The sequence below is a fragment of the Ovis aries genome, chromosome 13 (assembly GCF_016772045.2).
Source record: "Ovis aries strain OAR_USU_Benz2616 breed Rambouillet chromosome 13, ARS-UI_Ramb_v3.0, whole genome shotgun sequence".
NCBI classification, from domain to species: Eukaryota; Metazoa; Chordata; class Mammalia; order Artiodactyla; family Bovidae; genus Ovis; species Ovis aries.
The window spans coordinates 61,550,045-61,566,276 of NC_056066.1; the positions used below are offsets into that span (position 1 = coordinate 61,550,045).

Sequence of the window (16,232 nt, forward strand, 5' to 3'; positions counted from 1 at the left end):
CGTCAGCCTCGCACAACCCTGCCGTGTATGCAGGAGTGGCTGAAGCTCACAACTGTGGGGAGCCCGCAGCCCCACACACCTCGGGGGTGGTCTTCACCCCGTACTTGACGCGGCTCCGCAGTCCATCGGCGCTGCAGCCATCGGAGGGGTAGGAGGGCGTGCCCAGAGTAGAGCCCTGCGGGAGCTTGTCACACAGGTTGATGGGCTGATCCTCGGCGCTGGCGGTGAAGTCCATGGGGGCCACGGCGCCGTTGCCGTTCATCTCGGGGAAGGCCGGGTCTCCCTGCGTGCTGCTGGAGGTCGACGGGTTCAGGGTGGAGGAGCCATTACCGCTGCCGCTCTCAGAGGAGGAGTCGTCTGGAACGAGAGGCCTGGGTGTGAGGCCCCACCCCAGCACTCACCGGCCCCGAGACACCCCCAGGTATGTGGCAGGGCAGCTCAGGGAAGTGATACTTGCCCCGTGTAGTCCTCACAGGCATCCCTGGGCAGGAGAGCGTTGCTGTCCCTACTGGAGGCTCCAAGAGGCTCCAAGCCTTACCCCAGCCTCGAGCTCGGGGGCAGGGTCCCGCTGCCAGAAACCGGGGCCACCAGGAGCAGAGCAGCTATGGAGTGTGCAGGGCGTGGGGGCCTTCTGCCGTCCACCCGTACAAATGCCACATTCAGCTTCCAGGGCCTGGGATGAGCGGCTGCAGCCTCCAGTCTAACCCACCCGGCACTGGCCCAGCGCTCCTCTGACACCCCTGGAGGTTGCACGGGGCTTTTCCTTTGGCTCACCACTGCCTCACCCCTTCACACCCTCTTCCCCACAGGACCCCTCCCCACCGCAGACCCTGGAATTTCTCCACCCCCTGACTTAAGGATGGCTCCACTGTGACACCCCTGCTCCCAGGAAGCAGGCCTGGGCCCAACCCTGGACAGCCTGTGTAGACACAGACCTGCCTCTCCGCATGGCCACACGACACTGGACACCCAGAGCCAGGGCTGCAGGGGCTCTGTCCGCGGCACCTCAGTGGGCCATCCCGCCTTTCCTGCGGCGACAGCCCTACAAAGCCCTGTGGAGGGCGCCCCCTGCTGCAGAGAGCACAGCATTGCCGGGGAATCCAAGACGACAAACTTAACTCCGGGGCTAGACCTTTCCGATGAATTTCAGGCTCCTTTCCCCGACCCTGCCCCCTGCCTCCTGCTTGGTCAGCTGAGAAGGCAGAGGCCCAAGCTACAGTCTAGCTCCCGGGGTTACTGTCAGGTGAGTACCGCGTGGTTCCTGGTGGCGCCCAGGTGCCCAAGCGGCTCTGCACCTGCCACCAGGGTGGGAGGGGGAGGGGCGGCCGCAGGGAGCCCTGACCGCATCCCAGGACACCCCTTCCCCCCCACCTCCGCCAGGGTCGCGCACGACCCCACCCCCACCCCCACCCCTCCCAGCCAGCAGATTATGAAGATTTAGTCCTTGGTGCTGGGCACTGGGCACGCGCACCTCCCGAGCGTCCCCATGGCGACCGAGCGGCTCTAGCGCGCCAACCAATCACTGGCCTGCCGGTTGCCCAGGGGCGGGGCCAGGCTGCCCATCAAGCAGCCAAGGCCCAGGGCAGAGGGGGATGGGAAGGCCTCCGCGTAGCGGCACCCCTCCCCCTCAGCTGCCGCAGGTCCCCTGGGCCAGGCTGCCCCTCCTTCTCCTCCTCTTCCTCTGGGCAGTCAGTGCTTCTGCAGGCCGCTCCAGGCTCTACTCAGAGCCGCCCCACACACCCCCCCTTGCTCAGCTACATCCCCGAGTCCCCAGGCCAGCCGCCCTGCTACCTCTGGAAGCTCACAGCCCATCCCCTCCTCCTCAATCACAGATGGGTCTGGTTTTCTTCTGACAGTGTCTCCAGTGACCAATCTAGACATTTGTGGGATAAACAAACTCGCCAGCAGTATTTATTGAGCACCTACTGCATGCCGGCCCGGTCCCAAGCTGAGAAGCAAAGGAGTGACTATGACCAAGAGGCCAGTCCTCCTGAGGGCACAAGATGCTCACTGCTGAAACACACGGGAAGTGAATGGGCTGCCAAACTGCCAAGCCACACCCACCCCCACCTTCCATCTAGTCTTCTTGGCTGAGTTCCCTCTTCAGCGCTCCAGTTTCCCTTGGTCGCACCCTTGCACCTGTCTCCACCCTTCCCTTTCCCAGCACCAGCCCAATTATCACTCCCCTAGTCCCCACCTTCCTGTTGCCCACAGCCTGCCCGAGGAGAGTTTGCACTCTTGCTGGTATGTTCTTAGTCCTAACCTCTGCAGCCTCCCCCAGCCCAGGTCCCACTGTACTGGCCACTGCTGAACCTCACAGCTCCAGGCCTCTGTTAATCTGCCTGCCTGTTGTGTCCAGCTCAGTAAATGTGAGTCCACCCTTACTGGCTGGCCCAACGCTGCCTTCTCAGAGCAGGCCTCCTCCCTCCACAGTCCCTGGGAAGGAGGTACTCACAGACCCAACCCCAGCCTGTGCCCATCCCTCCGAGGGATATGTCATGCCTCCTCAACCAGCTCAGGTGCAGGCCTGAGAGTTGCCCACCTCCCCATCAGGGCTCAGCCTAGCTGCCGGAGAAGCCCCAACACTTGGGATTTCGGGAGTCTCTGCCAGGGCCCAGGAGATGGATGGCAAGGATCATGTCCATCCTGGCTGACCGTCTGAGCACCCCTGAGCTCTGGCCAGTGCCTATTCTTAGCCCACCTGGCAGGCGTGACTTCACACCCTGCACTACTCCATAACCAGCCACTTGCTTGACCTCAGAGGGCCTTGTCTTCCTCCTCTGGAAGGAGGGGATGCTTGGAGGTACCACACCAGGCACAAAGAGAGCCAATGTCACAATGCTCAGCTTGGGCATCAGGCCCAAGGCCTCCTGACACATCACAGTGGGCATGGGCCCAAGAGGTGGCACCCCAACCTCCTACCTCCCAACCAGATTGTCTCCAGGGAGGAAGGACCCTCTTGCCCTGTGCCTCTCCAGGCATGAGCACGAAGGAGGCTGGGATGCTACGAGGATGCACGCGTGTGCATGTGTATCTGTGAGTGTATGTTTGCCCGGCCCTCCAGCTCGGGAGCCCCAGGTGCTGGCCTAGACTCTTGAGCTCCCAACTCCCTTCCCCCAGGGCTGTGCGCCTCACCTGCCCACCCAGGGAGTCACAGGCAGTGGCTCCAGTGGCGGCACAGCCCCTCCTCCGAGGTAGATGCCACCCCAGTCTGGCAGGGAAACGGCTGGGCAGATGAGACCCACGAGGCCAGGAGTCTGGACCTTGTGTAGCTATGTATTCCAAGTTTTTAGAATAAAACTGGAAATAGGCACCCATGTGTAAATATCCAGGTTTTTAAATACTGGTGACTGACTCACATTGTTTACATTTTGAAGAAACTTGCTGGACAAACAGACAAACCAAATGTGGCCTATCTATGCAATGAGATATTCGGTCATAAAAAGGAATGAAATTCTGTTACATGCTACGACATGGATGAACTCTGGAAATGTTAGCATTAAGTGAAATGAGTCAGACACAGCCGGACAGATATTGAAAGAGGACACACGTGCAATATCAATATCGAGAATCGTCACATCCACAAATGAGAATATCTGAGGGGTCTCCAGGGGCGGGGTTTGGGTGGAATTGAGAGTTATTGCTTAATGGTTACAGAGTTTCTGTTTACAGTAATGAGAACTCTATCTTGGAAATAATGTGCGCTGGTTACACAACATGGTCGGTGTACTTAATGCTTCTGAACTGTACACTTAAAAATGGTTACAAAGTGGCAAATTCTGTTTTACAAAATTTACCACCACAAAAAAGTTCCCCAAAGCAAAAAACAAAACAAAAATCCTGGAGGAGGCCAGTGGGCCCCAGTTTACAAGCTCCATCCGCTGCCATCCCATAGACCCACAGGCCAAGCCTCTCCCACCTCCACTCTGCACCTGGGGGCCGGGAAAGCCAGCCACACACACAGAGCCCACCTCAGGGGGCACAGGTGAGTCACAAGCACCAACCCCCCCAACCCATCACGCCGCCCTCAACCTGCTCACAGACTGCCTGCAACTCTGCTGACCAGGGAGGCCATGGGCTTTAGGCAGAAGGCAGAGGGGCTATGTGTCCCTGAAGACGCCCCTTCGCCTCCTTTCAAAATGGTGCCATGTCAGTAAAATAGGATTTATAAGGTGTAGACAATATCCATCACAGCAAATAGGTGTTGAAGAAAAAAAAACAAACAGAACTGGTTCCCTGACCCCAGGCTTTCTCACTTTGTAACACATACTCTCCCAGACTGGACTGTGGGTTTCCGGGGGCCCCTCAGAGACCAGCTTGGTGCCAAATCTGAGGTGGTCAGGTGAGGGGAGGTGGGAGAGGGACATGGCCACGACGACACTGCCCCTGCCCTCTTCCCTCCCTTCCTCGAACACCTGCTGGGTGTCGGGCCTGTGTGAGGCACTGGAGACACAGCAGCAGAAAGACGGGGGCGGCTGCTGTCCTGGGGGCTCATGCTCTAAGGAGCAAGAAACCAAACAGAAGGCCCAGAGGACTCTGGGCCCTGGGGAGAGCCTTGTGTGCTTGTATCCTTGATCCCTATCCCTGCAACCCCTCCTCCTCTGGGAAGTCCTCTCTGACTGCACAAGCTCAAGGCCCCAGTTCTGGACCACCCTCAGTGGAGCTCCGCCTGGGGAGGGGGAGTCTAGAGTGGGCACTGTGCAGGAGGGAGGCAGGGTAGGGTTTCTGGAGGAAGTAGCCCATGGAAGAAGCCTCCAAGAACAACACTGAGAAGGTCAGGGGGCAAATGCAGAAGCCCTCCAAGGCCAGCAGGGCACAGGAGCTGCTGGGGGTGAAGTGTTATCTGTCAATGCCCCCCTACCAACCCCAGCAGTGGCTATGATCCAGCTGCAGCCCTTGGACTGAGTTCAAACCCCCAAACTGAAGCCAAACCCTCCCAAGGCCTCCTGCTGGGCCCTCCTGGCAGTGCCCCACCCCCACCCCATCCCCAGATGTTGCCCCATCAGCTGTGCCCTGGCCTTGGCACTTACTGTCCCCTCTTCTCGGGACACTCCGTGTTCCCTCCCACTCCAGGGCTTTGCTGAAAGGTCACCTTCTCAGTACGACCTCCCTGCCCCCACTCTGACACACTGACTCCTTTACCCAGTTTTCCAGAGTGTTTATCACCTTCTCACATGTTCTGTCTGTGGTCTGTGCCCAGCCCCCCTTGTCAGCTGCCCCAGGTGGTTCCTGTCTCTCCAGAAACCACAGCCCTCTCCCTCTGGTGAGGGCACCCCATGTCTCCCAAGGGTGAGCCTATGCCCCGAGCCCAGCCGGTCAGCACAGTCCATCACAGCAATCCACGACGGGCCCACGGAAGTCAGTCCAGGGGCGTCTGCAGAAACGAAGAAATACTCTCCCATCAGCCCAGGAGTTGTAGAGCTCACTCATCAGGGAGCCCCAGCAGGGCTGACAGGCCAGGACAGACCAATCCCCCCAAAATCCATCCGTGCCTAAATCCAAAGAAAGCCCTAGACTTCTCGTTACAGGACCCAGTGATTTCCTTAACTGCGAAAGCTGGCTGGAGGCAGGTCGCATCATGTGGGCCTGGTCTGGACTCTGAGTAATCCACGGTTCTGCCCCTGGGAGGGCCCAAGGGAATGGAGCCTCCCCCTGCTCCCCCACCCCACCCCGGGCTCTCTCCTCATCGTGGCCCTCCCTAACCCCAGGAGAAGCCAGTGGCAGGGCCCACCGCCAGCACCCTAGCACAGCCCCGGCCCAGAGACCTGTCTGTCACTGTCTGGGGAAAGAAGGAACAGGGAGAAACATCAGCATCGCAGGCCAGGGCAAGCGGGGTTGCAATCCACTCACAACTCTTGTCTTGCCCACTGCCCTCTCCAAAGACAATGTGATTTAAGGGAGACACGGTCATGGACCCAAACCCATGCCCGAAGGAGCGGTGCCGGGGGAACAGGTGCAGGGCCTTGCTGCCTCCTGACCTTGGGCACAGCCTGCCTCCCTGGCTCCTCTTATCTGCAGTCTAGGGAGTTGCCGCTGACGCCCTCTTGGGCTCCAACACTTTATGACCCTGTGAAAGAACCCAGCTGGCCCCATGGGCACTTGGAGTGCTGGAGTCAGGCCTTCTGGGGTGCAAGCCTCCAGGCATGTGACGCGGAGCTGGAAGTGACCCTCTTGTCTCCCCTGGTCCTGACCTGCATGGCTGTGCAGGAAGCCCCTCCAGGGTGGGCACCCCACCCACAGCCAGCCTGCCGGAGCCCAAAAGTCATGCCAGCAGGACAAGATAGCCCCCAACCTGTGGCTTCAGTGACAGGGACAAGTGCGGTGTGGAACCACAGGGAAGCAGAGGGAAGGCACCCCTTCTAAGCATTCCCACAAAACCAGGCCTCCCGGGCGCCGGCGAAGGGCAGCTCCCCATTCTGGGCAGGACACAGGGCCCACCACCTGGGCCCGGAATGCCTCCGGGCAGGGAAGGACTGCGTGCCCATCTATGTAACGTGGGGCAATGTGCTGCTATTCAAATGGGGGAATTAGTGATGAATGGGGGAAATTGTTCCTCCTTCTGTCCAGTCTCCAGAAGGAGACAAAAACCCCTTTTACCTCGGCAAACAATGCCCTTATGTGGGCGCCAGCGCCCCGCAGCCCGCACAAGCCCGGCTCTGTGCAAGCCGCCAATTGCCACACCGGGCCCTGGGGCCACAGCCAGTGGCACCCTCTCCCAGGGGCGACCCTCGCTGGCTCCCAAGGAGGGCTGGGCAAGGGCGCAAAGGTCTGCTGGCCCATGGTCCCAGGGTGTACATCCATATGGCCCCACGGGTTCTGGGTGCTGGCGGCCTGCTATGGCCAGAGGTGTGGCGAGGCAGGCAGAGCCTCCCTTCTCTGCCAGCTTCCAGGCAGGGGAGAGAAGAGAGCATCAATAATTCACACACACCAGAGACGAGCTGGGGAGGAGGTGGGGAAGCAAGAGTGCTGGAGCCAGCCAGCGGCGGCGGGGGCTGGGGCTGGATCTGGAAGAGCCAGTCCCCGCACCCCCACCCACGTGGCTTCGGGCTACAGGCTGGGGGCACTGACTCTGCTCTGAATTTGGGGTGCGCCAGGCCAGGCCAGGCCAGGCATCCTCCTGCTCTGACAAAGGCCAGTGGCTGGGCTGTGTTTACATGATGCATAGTTCCCTGGAGCGCCAGGCTCCTGGCAGGCTACCCTGCTCTTCCTCCCGGAAGGAAGGGGGAGGGCCCCGGGGTCAAATGGGGGACACTGAGGAGCTGGGTGAGGTGGTATCACAAGGACTCCCCCATCCTGGGTGGTGGGGACACACTGGGCACCTACCCCACAGCTTGGCCTTCAGACCCCCACTGCCCCTAGCTGCCCCTCATGAGTGCCATCCTGCTCCATCCCTGTGGTTCCAAAGGCCTGGCCCAGTCCTGCTCTCCATCTGGCCTCCATTCCTGCCCCCTAACCACCCCCAGCACCTCTATTCCACAGCATCCATCTTCCTGATCAACCTTTTTTGACTCATTCCTTGAGCTGGTGTCAACACCTGAGGCCCTCAGAGTCCAGAGTGGCGCTGTCCAACAGACACTTAATGTGAGCCACATAAGGAATTGTTAATTTTCTAGCAGCCATATTAAAAAAATGTAAAAAGAAAATAAAACAGGTGGAGTAAATTTTAATAATCTATTTTATTTAACCCAATATAGCCAAAATATTATCTTTTCAACATGTAATACTATGTTAAACTTGAGCTGTTTTACATACTTTTTCAAAGAAAGTCTTTGAAACTGCGTGTATTTTACACACGTGGTACGCCTGAGTTTCATGAGCCCTTTTCAATAGCAGTCTGTGGCTCCCACATTAGGGCACACCCAGATTTTTGTGATGTTCCCCCTAACCTGAAATCACTTCTCTCAGTGCAGGGACCCTGGAGTCTCGGTCCCAAGTTGCAGACGAGAGCTGGGGTCTTGGGGCAGGTGGCCTGAGCAGGGCTGGCAGTGGGGACGGGGCTGGGGGCTGCCTTCAGTGGGGGTGGGCACCAAGTATGTGGCAGGTGCCAGGCAGTCTCACTGTGCCAGCTTTGCACCCCGCTTCCCCTAGAACAGACAGCAGGAAGGAACCAAAGGCCCCCAGGGGGAGGTGCTCATCATCACACAGTGTGAGCAGGACACAGACAGGCCCCAGTGTGGCCTGAGGTCCCAAAGCACCCCCAAACCCAGTGCTCTTTCTTCTCTGGCCTTGGCTTGCCCAACTGTACTACAGGACAGCCCTCCACCCTGCCACTGTCCCACTCTTTGCAGCCCCCTCCCCAGTAATACTGGCCAAATGCACCCCGAGGGGAACACTCTCTGTATGGACCGAGGTCTATGTCTTCCCAGGGCCAAGCTTCCCTGGCACCACCCTCAAGGACAAGCACGCGCAGTGAGAACTCAATGCTGATTCAGTGTGCTAAGCTCCAGCTGAGAGAGCAGCTCCCCTGCATTCCCCTGCCCCAACCCCACAACAAATGATGTGTTCAGAGCAAACAGAATGACTTCGGACAACCGTGTGTGAAGGAGTCACAGGGCAGGGCCCTGGCCCCGGAGCCTGTACGCTTGTGTACAGGCCTTCCGCCAGCCTGCCCAGAAGCTGGTCTGGGTTTGGTGCATCCCAGTCCTTAGGTCAGAGTGATGACGCCGGTGGCCCTGGTTACTTCCTGGTTCCCGGGAATGTCACCCTTGGACAGGCTCAGATGGTGATGCCTCTGGGGCACACCCCTTCCCTGGCCTCCTCTCCCGTACGGCCGGCCTGCCTCCATAGAGGGTCAGTGGGCAGCTGGGTCTCCATGGGTCCTGGGCTGGGGAGGGAGGCAGGGCTCTGACACCCCAGTGGCTGAGCAGGCCTAGGCGAATCTTCCGGGTGTGCAAGGGATCTCCTTTTCTCTTTCTTAGCAGGTGAACTTCACCTCTATGGGCCTGGACCGTGTCCTGCCCTCACCAGGCATCTGGAGGCCTGTGAGGGCCTAAGACCCCGGCAGGCTGCACAAGGCCAGGGCTGTGTGGGGCCGGCCTGCTCCAGGGATAAAGGGATCTCTTGGTGCTGTCTCCTAGCCTCCCTTACCCCGTGGCGGCCAGAGACAGAACAGCTCAGCATTGTCTGAGCTGCCTGCAGCCCAGATGATGATGGACACTTTCCTGTGACCTGGGACTGGGGGGGCAGCCCACAGCCAATCCCCAGAAGGACTCGGGTCCTAGTTCTCTGCTCCTGGTGGGGGAGGATAAACGGCAGGAGGCCACCGCCACCACCTCTCCATCCGGCGTGGATTTTTGGAGCCTTGAATAGGAGCTAAGAGCTACTAATCTGGAAGGAGTGAAAAAGTGACCAGTAGCCAGAGAATGAGGCCCAGACATAGCTTCCAGCCTCACCTGAGACAGGCGGGGTCAGGACCAAGACCAGTAGGCATGGGGGAGGGGAGGCTCAGTTTAAAAGCCCACCGCAGGAAGCCATCCCAGGGAGGCCGGAGCAAAGCAGTCAGTCTTCCCTACACGTCAACAGTGACCAGGGAGGATGCCCAACCGCGACTGTCAGGACCACTGGCAGCAGGCTGCAGCAGGCCATGAAGCCTGGGGCCCCTACTGGGGTGGGCACCATGGGCAGATGACATGTGAAGTGGATGAAGCTCAGGGGCAAATGTGGGTGACTGCCTCTGAGCCTGCCTGGCCTGGCCCCGACCCCACTGGCAGGACGGCCTCTTGCCTGTTCCCTCAAACGAGCAGCTCCCACCCCTGGCTGGGAACACTCCTGAGCAGCCTGAGTGCCCACAGGGGCCAGCATCCAGTGGGTGAGCTGCTGCCCAGGTGCCTTCTCCTTGGACAGCAGTGCTAGCTTGCAGCCACCAGCGTGGGAGCTTGGGATGGGTCTGGGAGATCTGCAAGGTCCTCGGAGACATAAGGCGCCCCCACAATTCCTGGCACATGTGGGTGGGGAGTGGGATGGGAATTCGGGAGATGCTAGAGCAAGCTGTGAGCACACAGGTAGTGAGCTTGTAAAGAGAGCTGTGGTCAGAACCCCATAGGGCTCAGTGGGCAGTTGAGATCGAGAAAGACCTGGAAGGATGAGGAGACAGGATTGGACCAGGTGAGGCAGCGAAGGGTCCAGAGAATGGGGAAGTGAGGAGGACCGCTCAGTCTTTCAAAGGAGGCCCCTGACCCACCTCCAGCCCTTCAACCTGTGAGAGTGCCAGCTAACCATGGCCTCCCGCCTCCAGCTCTTCATCAGGACCCCCTACACCAGCCTGGCCACCTGAGAGAAATGATCCCATTCCCATCCAACCTGGCCTTCCCCATCCACACATCGTCCTGTTCTCACCAGCCATCCAGTGAGGGGGAGTGACTGGCCACACAGCAAGATGGGAGTGTGTCTGGGGTTGGGGCACACTCCCCGCTCAGACCTGCCCTGTGGACACCAGGGAGGAGCCCACGGCGGGGAGAGAGGCAAGGACAGGAGAGGCAGCATTGCCGTAAATATGGAGCCCTGGGCAAGCAAGTCACACACCTGTCCCCCCAGTGATTGCCCCTGCTGTCCAGTTTGCATTTCTGGCTAACGGAGGGCCCCATCCAAGGGCGGCAAGAGCAGGAGGGAGGAAGCCTTGGGCCTCTCACAAAGGGCTCCTGAGACACACCAGGATTAATGGCTGCAGTCACCCAGGGCACACTACAGACAGAAGCCAGGGATCAGAAGTGAGCAACTCGCTTCAGACCGCACTGCAGGGCCAGCGCAGGCCAGGACCTGCTCAGGGGAGCCCTGGCAGGGTGCCAGGCGCCACCAGCAGGGAGTCGTGTCCAGCTGAGACCCCAGGCCCAAGAGGCAGCCTCATCTCTCTTGTTCCTCCTGGAACCCTCAAATGCCAGCCCCTCAGCTGGCTGGGGCCGTCTCTCCTGGCTGAAGCTTGGGGTTACCAGGAGCTTCTGGAGACACGTGACCCAAGAAACCCCCTATCCTGGCATTCAGCATCTTCCTCTCCTCCCAGCCTCCTCCTGACATACTGCCCAAGCTTCCTAGGCTGCTATACACTTGCCTGAACATCACACTGTGGCCTTCCCCAAGGCGCCTCTGCTGGTCCCCCAGCTCTGCCACGGGCTTCTTAACAGCTGTTCGCTGGGCACCTGCTCTGAGTCGAGGGCTGGGGATAAAGCCCAGAAGAGGACGCTTGGCCCTGAGGCTACTCCATGCTGCACGGTTTGTGATAACGAGAAAGAGGGGCTGGAACACCCTTCCCCATGAGTGGTCCAGACTCAGGCTCTGGGGTCAGAGACACCCTTGTGGTCACATGGGGTCTGGCCAAGTCACCTCCCCCTCTGTAGGAAAGGCCTAGTCACAGCTCTGAGCTCACAGCCAACTGCCATCAGCACAGAGTTGAGCTAAAAATGGGCTCAGCAATGGGGCTTCCAATCATCAGGATAATTGGACCACCTTTAAAAATGCGGTATCAGTGCAGGGGAGAGGCGAGAAAACTTCTAGGAAAAAAAGGTGACTCCAACACTACGTGATCCCTCCTCCTTTGTTTTTTTTTTAAATAAAGAAAACAAGACTGATTACATACACAGAAAAGACAAAGAAAAACATGCCCCAACCACTGATAATTTTGATTGCTTTTTTTTGCTCCATTTTTTTTCTATGATCTACAATGAATGTAATAGATGTAAAAAGACATGTTTTTTCAGAGACACATCTCCTGCCCTCAGACAGCTTACAACCTGGCAGGGGTCCCTGGTTCTGAGCGCCTGCCCCTCTCCTGCAGGCTCTTGGAAGGGACAAAGCCAGGAAGGGGTTATCAGCCTCCCAGGCGACAGGGCTCAGTATTCACGTGACAGACCCGGTGGAGAGTCCTGAAAGAACCAAGGGCTTAAGCCAGGACCCTCAGTGCCTCAGTCCTGACGGGCCCTGGAGGGGAGGCTCCAGGCGTCCAGGCAGGAAGTTTTGGCACCATGTCCCCAGGGGGAGGCAAGCTGAGGTTCAGTGGGTCCCAGAGGCCTGAGACTGGAGGGGGCCTCTAATCTGACAGGCACTAACAAGAGGCCCCCAGCGGCCCCCCAGATCCTACCCAGCACCACCACCCCTCACCCCCACCCCCACCATGACCCTGCAGGAAGAAAGAAGCAGGACCCTGGGTTCTGCCCTGGCGCTGACTTCCTGTCTGCCCGGGAGGTGAGTAATGTCCGCTCCCCACCCTCCGCATCCCTTCTGGGGGCCAGGCTTCACATTTTCCGCTCAGGAAGGGGCAGAGCAAGAGGCCTGATGAAGCACATCAAGGGGAAATGGAAGAAGGAGAGGGCCCTGGCCTAGCCACGCCTCTGATGTCCAAGGACGCTGGCTCACCTGCCCAGCCTGCGCCCCTGTTCACTTACTCATTTAACAGACACTCCTCCACCTGCTTTGTGCTGGGCACCAGAGAACTGGCTCTCAGAGTGCTTACTCAGGATCTGAGGAAGAGATGGCCATCAAACACATCATCCCACTGACGGGGCGTAACTACACACAGGTGTGCTGTTCAGTCCTAAGTAACACCCGACCACAGCGTCTCTGGACACGGTCTCAACAGTTGGCTTTTTCCAACTGTCCTCCTCTCTACTTCCTAAAGTGCAGCCCCTAGGCCAGAGTGTTTTCCCAGGCACCTATGATGAGACCAGGGTTCTGTTCAGACTCCAAAGAAAGTCCAAACCCTCAGCTGGTGCTTAGTGCTGGTCTGGGGGGACCTGGCTATACGTGGACTGGAAGCAGTGGTGGGAACAGCCTGGATCACTCAGCCCAAGAAGGCAGTGCTCTGATTTTCCAGGGGGCAGCCTCCTCTAGTCCCCAGACTCCCATGCCCATCTTTTCTGGGGAACCTCACACATGGCCTCAATGCCTGCCAAAGAGGAAAGAGGACGGGAGCAGCCTTGGCATCCCCCAACTCTGGCCAGATGGCCCCAGTTCTCTCACTGATCAGCAGTTCCCTCCTGAGCTGGGGTGAGAGCCATGTGCTCACCCACAGCAGCTCTGCCCTGATGAGGAAGCACTTTGGGGCTCCCCAGCCAAGCACCCCTGCTGTGATGTCAAAAAGCTGGGAATAGGGTCCATAAAAGAGCTCTCTGATGTGAGGCCTCGCGGGTGGTGGCAGGCTTGGGGATGAAAGCACCACCAAGCACTCTCCCACTCCTGGTGAACCGCAGACAAGCTCCCGGGAGTGAGAACCGGCCTGATTCATTCCTGGCCTGGGCCACAGGATCTGCCCCCCCCAAGGCCCAGCCTCTATCTGCCTCAGTTAAAATTTGAAAGAGGAAGAGGTAGAGGAGGTGGTGGAAGAGAAGGGCCCCAACACATCCACCGACAGGTGTGAACCTGTGCAAACTGCCTGTTTTTTTTAAATGCTCTGGGCTGCACTCCTGGCCAGCAGAGGTGAGATGCTCCCTGACACAGCCCTGGGAGCCCCCACATTTTCTGGCTAAAAGAAAAAGACCCAGGTGCTCAGGCTGGGGAGGAGGGCCGAAATCCCAGGAACAAAGAACCCAACTTGGCCCCAGCAAGGAGCCGACCTCTATCCCCTCTGGCTGGTGTGCTCAGGGGCGGGGGTGGGGAGGGAGGGACTCAATAAATGCTGGTTCCTTTACTCATCTGGGCAACAGATATTCAGCAGCCCCTATAATGTGCCAGGCATGCAACCAGAGTCACCAGGGACAGAGCAGAGAGCAGGATCCACGTGGTCCACCCCTTGCAGAGCTCACAATGGGGGCCTCAGGCATGGAGGGCCAAGGGCCAGAGGCTGAGCACCAAGCCGCCCTGGGGGTTGGTGTGTGCTGGAGAAGCCTCTGGATCAAGGCACAGGAGCAGGGAGTGGAGACGTGGAGACCATGGAGGGTTGTGGCTGGATTCAGACAGAGCCCCCGCCTGGCCTGCCCCTGCCCAGTCCTTCCTTAACAACAGGGGACAGGAGAACACCCTGAGGACCCTTCCAACTCTCACTGATGAGAACGGGTTCCCAGTTCATGTCTGCACTGCAGGCACCTTCAAAGAGGGGGCTGGGGGGGCTGACCAAGGACTCCAGGCCGGGTCTGTGCCCAGCCCAAACCCCTTGGGAGCCCATCGGTCTGGACAGACATGGTGGTCACCACCAGAACTAGGACCAGAAGGGCAGTAGAGATGACCAGGTCAACTGGTCTCTCTGGGCCTGCGATCCTCTGCACTGGGTATGGGTCGGCCTCTGGCTGGCACATCAACCCACAGCCTCCAGACACAGGCTGTGATGGCATAATTAAATTGATGGTATCATGGTCAACACCATCCTCCCTGTCTCCAGCTCTGGCTGCCCGCCCTGATGAACACCCTCGTGCCGTCAGCCGACCTAGGCCCAGCACCCACAGCCAGGAGGGACCTGGGCAGCTGGGTTGGGGGGGGTCAGGGGAAGACATGTGTGAAGACACCTGGCTTGGCTCTCCCACCTGGCTCCTCCGGGACCAGCTGCGGGGATGCACTGATCCCATTAGCCCTGTAGCTGAGGAAGCCCCGTGACCCTTCCCCCCCTGCCCCGGACCTGATACTGGAGGCCCCAGATCACCAGATCTCCCTGGAAAGTGTCTCTGCCAGACCTGAGCCCCCAAAAGGTGGCTGTAAGCAATAACAGCATAAGAATTGTTGAGGATGAGCTGGGGACCATGGCCCCCATTCAGTCCTACTTCTCGGGGTGGGGGGGGGGGAGGAGGGCGGGGTTATAAATAAATGCTCCGGATCCTTGGGAAGGTATTGTCCACAGCCTTGGGCTGAGCTTTGCTGGTGTGGCCCTCAATCAGCTCAGATGAGGCGGGAGGCCAGCTGCTGGGCACATCTCACCCCAGGGCTCCCCCACGCCAGCACGTGGTGCCCCCACCTGGCCCCTACCCATGGGAACGCTGGAAGGCGGTGCTGGTCTGGGAGGCAGCACGAGGGGGTCGTGCTGCCTCCCAGAGTCAAGGGACAAAAGCCTTTTCTTTCCCAGCAACCTCGCACCCCGTTCCTCACAGAACCACACCCGGGGCTCCCCAGCCTGTGGATCGGCCACCCCGGCTGTCTCTGTGCTGGGCCTCCTCCCAGACAAAGCCAGATTTCAGGCCTCTGAAGGCTGTAGGGAGGCAGGCACGCGGGTTCCGCCATGGAGACGAACTTTGACCCAAACTGCAAGGCTCCTACTCCTTATTTACTCTGTAAGGCTAACCTATTTCGCAGAGTTAACATTACACCCCTTTTTAACCCTGCACCTTCCCTCCCACATTCCAGGCCCAGACCTTCGACCTCTCCTAATTGCAGCTCTACACCCCCGTTCTCTCCAGCTCTTCCCCCACCCACCTCGTGTCCGCCCGGAAAATCAGAGCCCAGCCCAGGACATTCTGTCCACAGGTGCCACTGCACACCCACAACCAAGTCTAACTGAGGTAGGCCCAGTTTGGGGGGCTCAACACAAGAGTGCCGGAGTAGACCTCTGGGGTCTGACCCTGACCCCAACTCTCCCACCCCAAGAAGATGCTTCTGTTCCGACGGAGGCTGGAGGAGGCTGCCGGGCTTGCCTTGGAGGCGGGGGCGGGGGGGTATGGGGGTGGCCAGGGCAGATCTGGACAGCAGCCAGCCCACCTCCTATCCTGAGGGGCCGGGGGCACACGACAGACAAGCACAGTGTCTGCTCGCTCACCAGGGACAGGCAGGGACCCTGTCTCAGAGCCTCACATCCGGGCCACAAAGCCCAGCTCCTGTTTTGACGATTGGGAGGCTGGACTGTTCTGGGTCAGGCACACTGTTAACCTTCCCAGACCTGAATCATGATAACTTTGAAATCCACATCCTACCAGCATGTGAGCATCAGAGCAGACAAACTGGCAGGATGTGGCTAGGCTGCCAATCCCCGAAAGGGCTCTGAGCCATTCACCTTTGAGCGGAACAACTGCTCTTCCTGGAACTAAGGGCTGGGGCAGCGGGGCCCATGGAAATACTGAGAACGCTGGGGGCCGCTGTCAGCCTGAGCCTCGGCCACCCCTGGAGGCTCCAGCCCAGAGTCCTAGGCTCCTGGCATGGACACAATCCTTCCCCTGCTGGCCACGAAGGAACACTCACCATCCTCTTGACTGTGGAGGTTTTGTGGGCTCCGCATCCTCTCGTCCTGGCTGGGACTCAGGCTGGAGGCCAGGTGTGGGTCAGCTGACATCCATGTGGAGTCATTCATATCAAAATCTTCACTGCTCACAGAAGTTTCATCCTGATCA

The 16,232-nt window shown here is 59.0% G+C and overlaps 1 protein-coding gene across 7 annotated transcripts in view; it reads right to left on the reverse strand.

Annotated features, from left to right (window-relative positions):
* NOL4L (nucleolar protein 4 like) overlaps positions 1–16,232 on the reverse strand; it is a 132,888-nt gene that overhangs the window by 11,620 nt on the left and 105,036 nt on the right. For all 7 annotated transcript variants that reach the window (XM_060397694.1, XM_015099828.4, XM_042230018.2 and 4 more), the window contains 2 exons: positions 16,084–16,225; positions 80–357 (listed from right to left, as the gene is read on the reverse strand). In XM_060397694.1, coding sequence (XP_060253677.1) covers positions 80–357; positions 16,084–16,225 — 420 coding nt within the window. The remainder of the gene's footprint in view (positions 1–79; positions 358–16,083; positions 16,226–16,232) is intronic.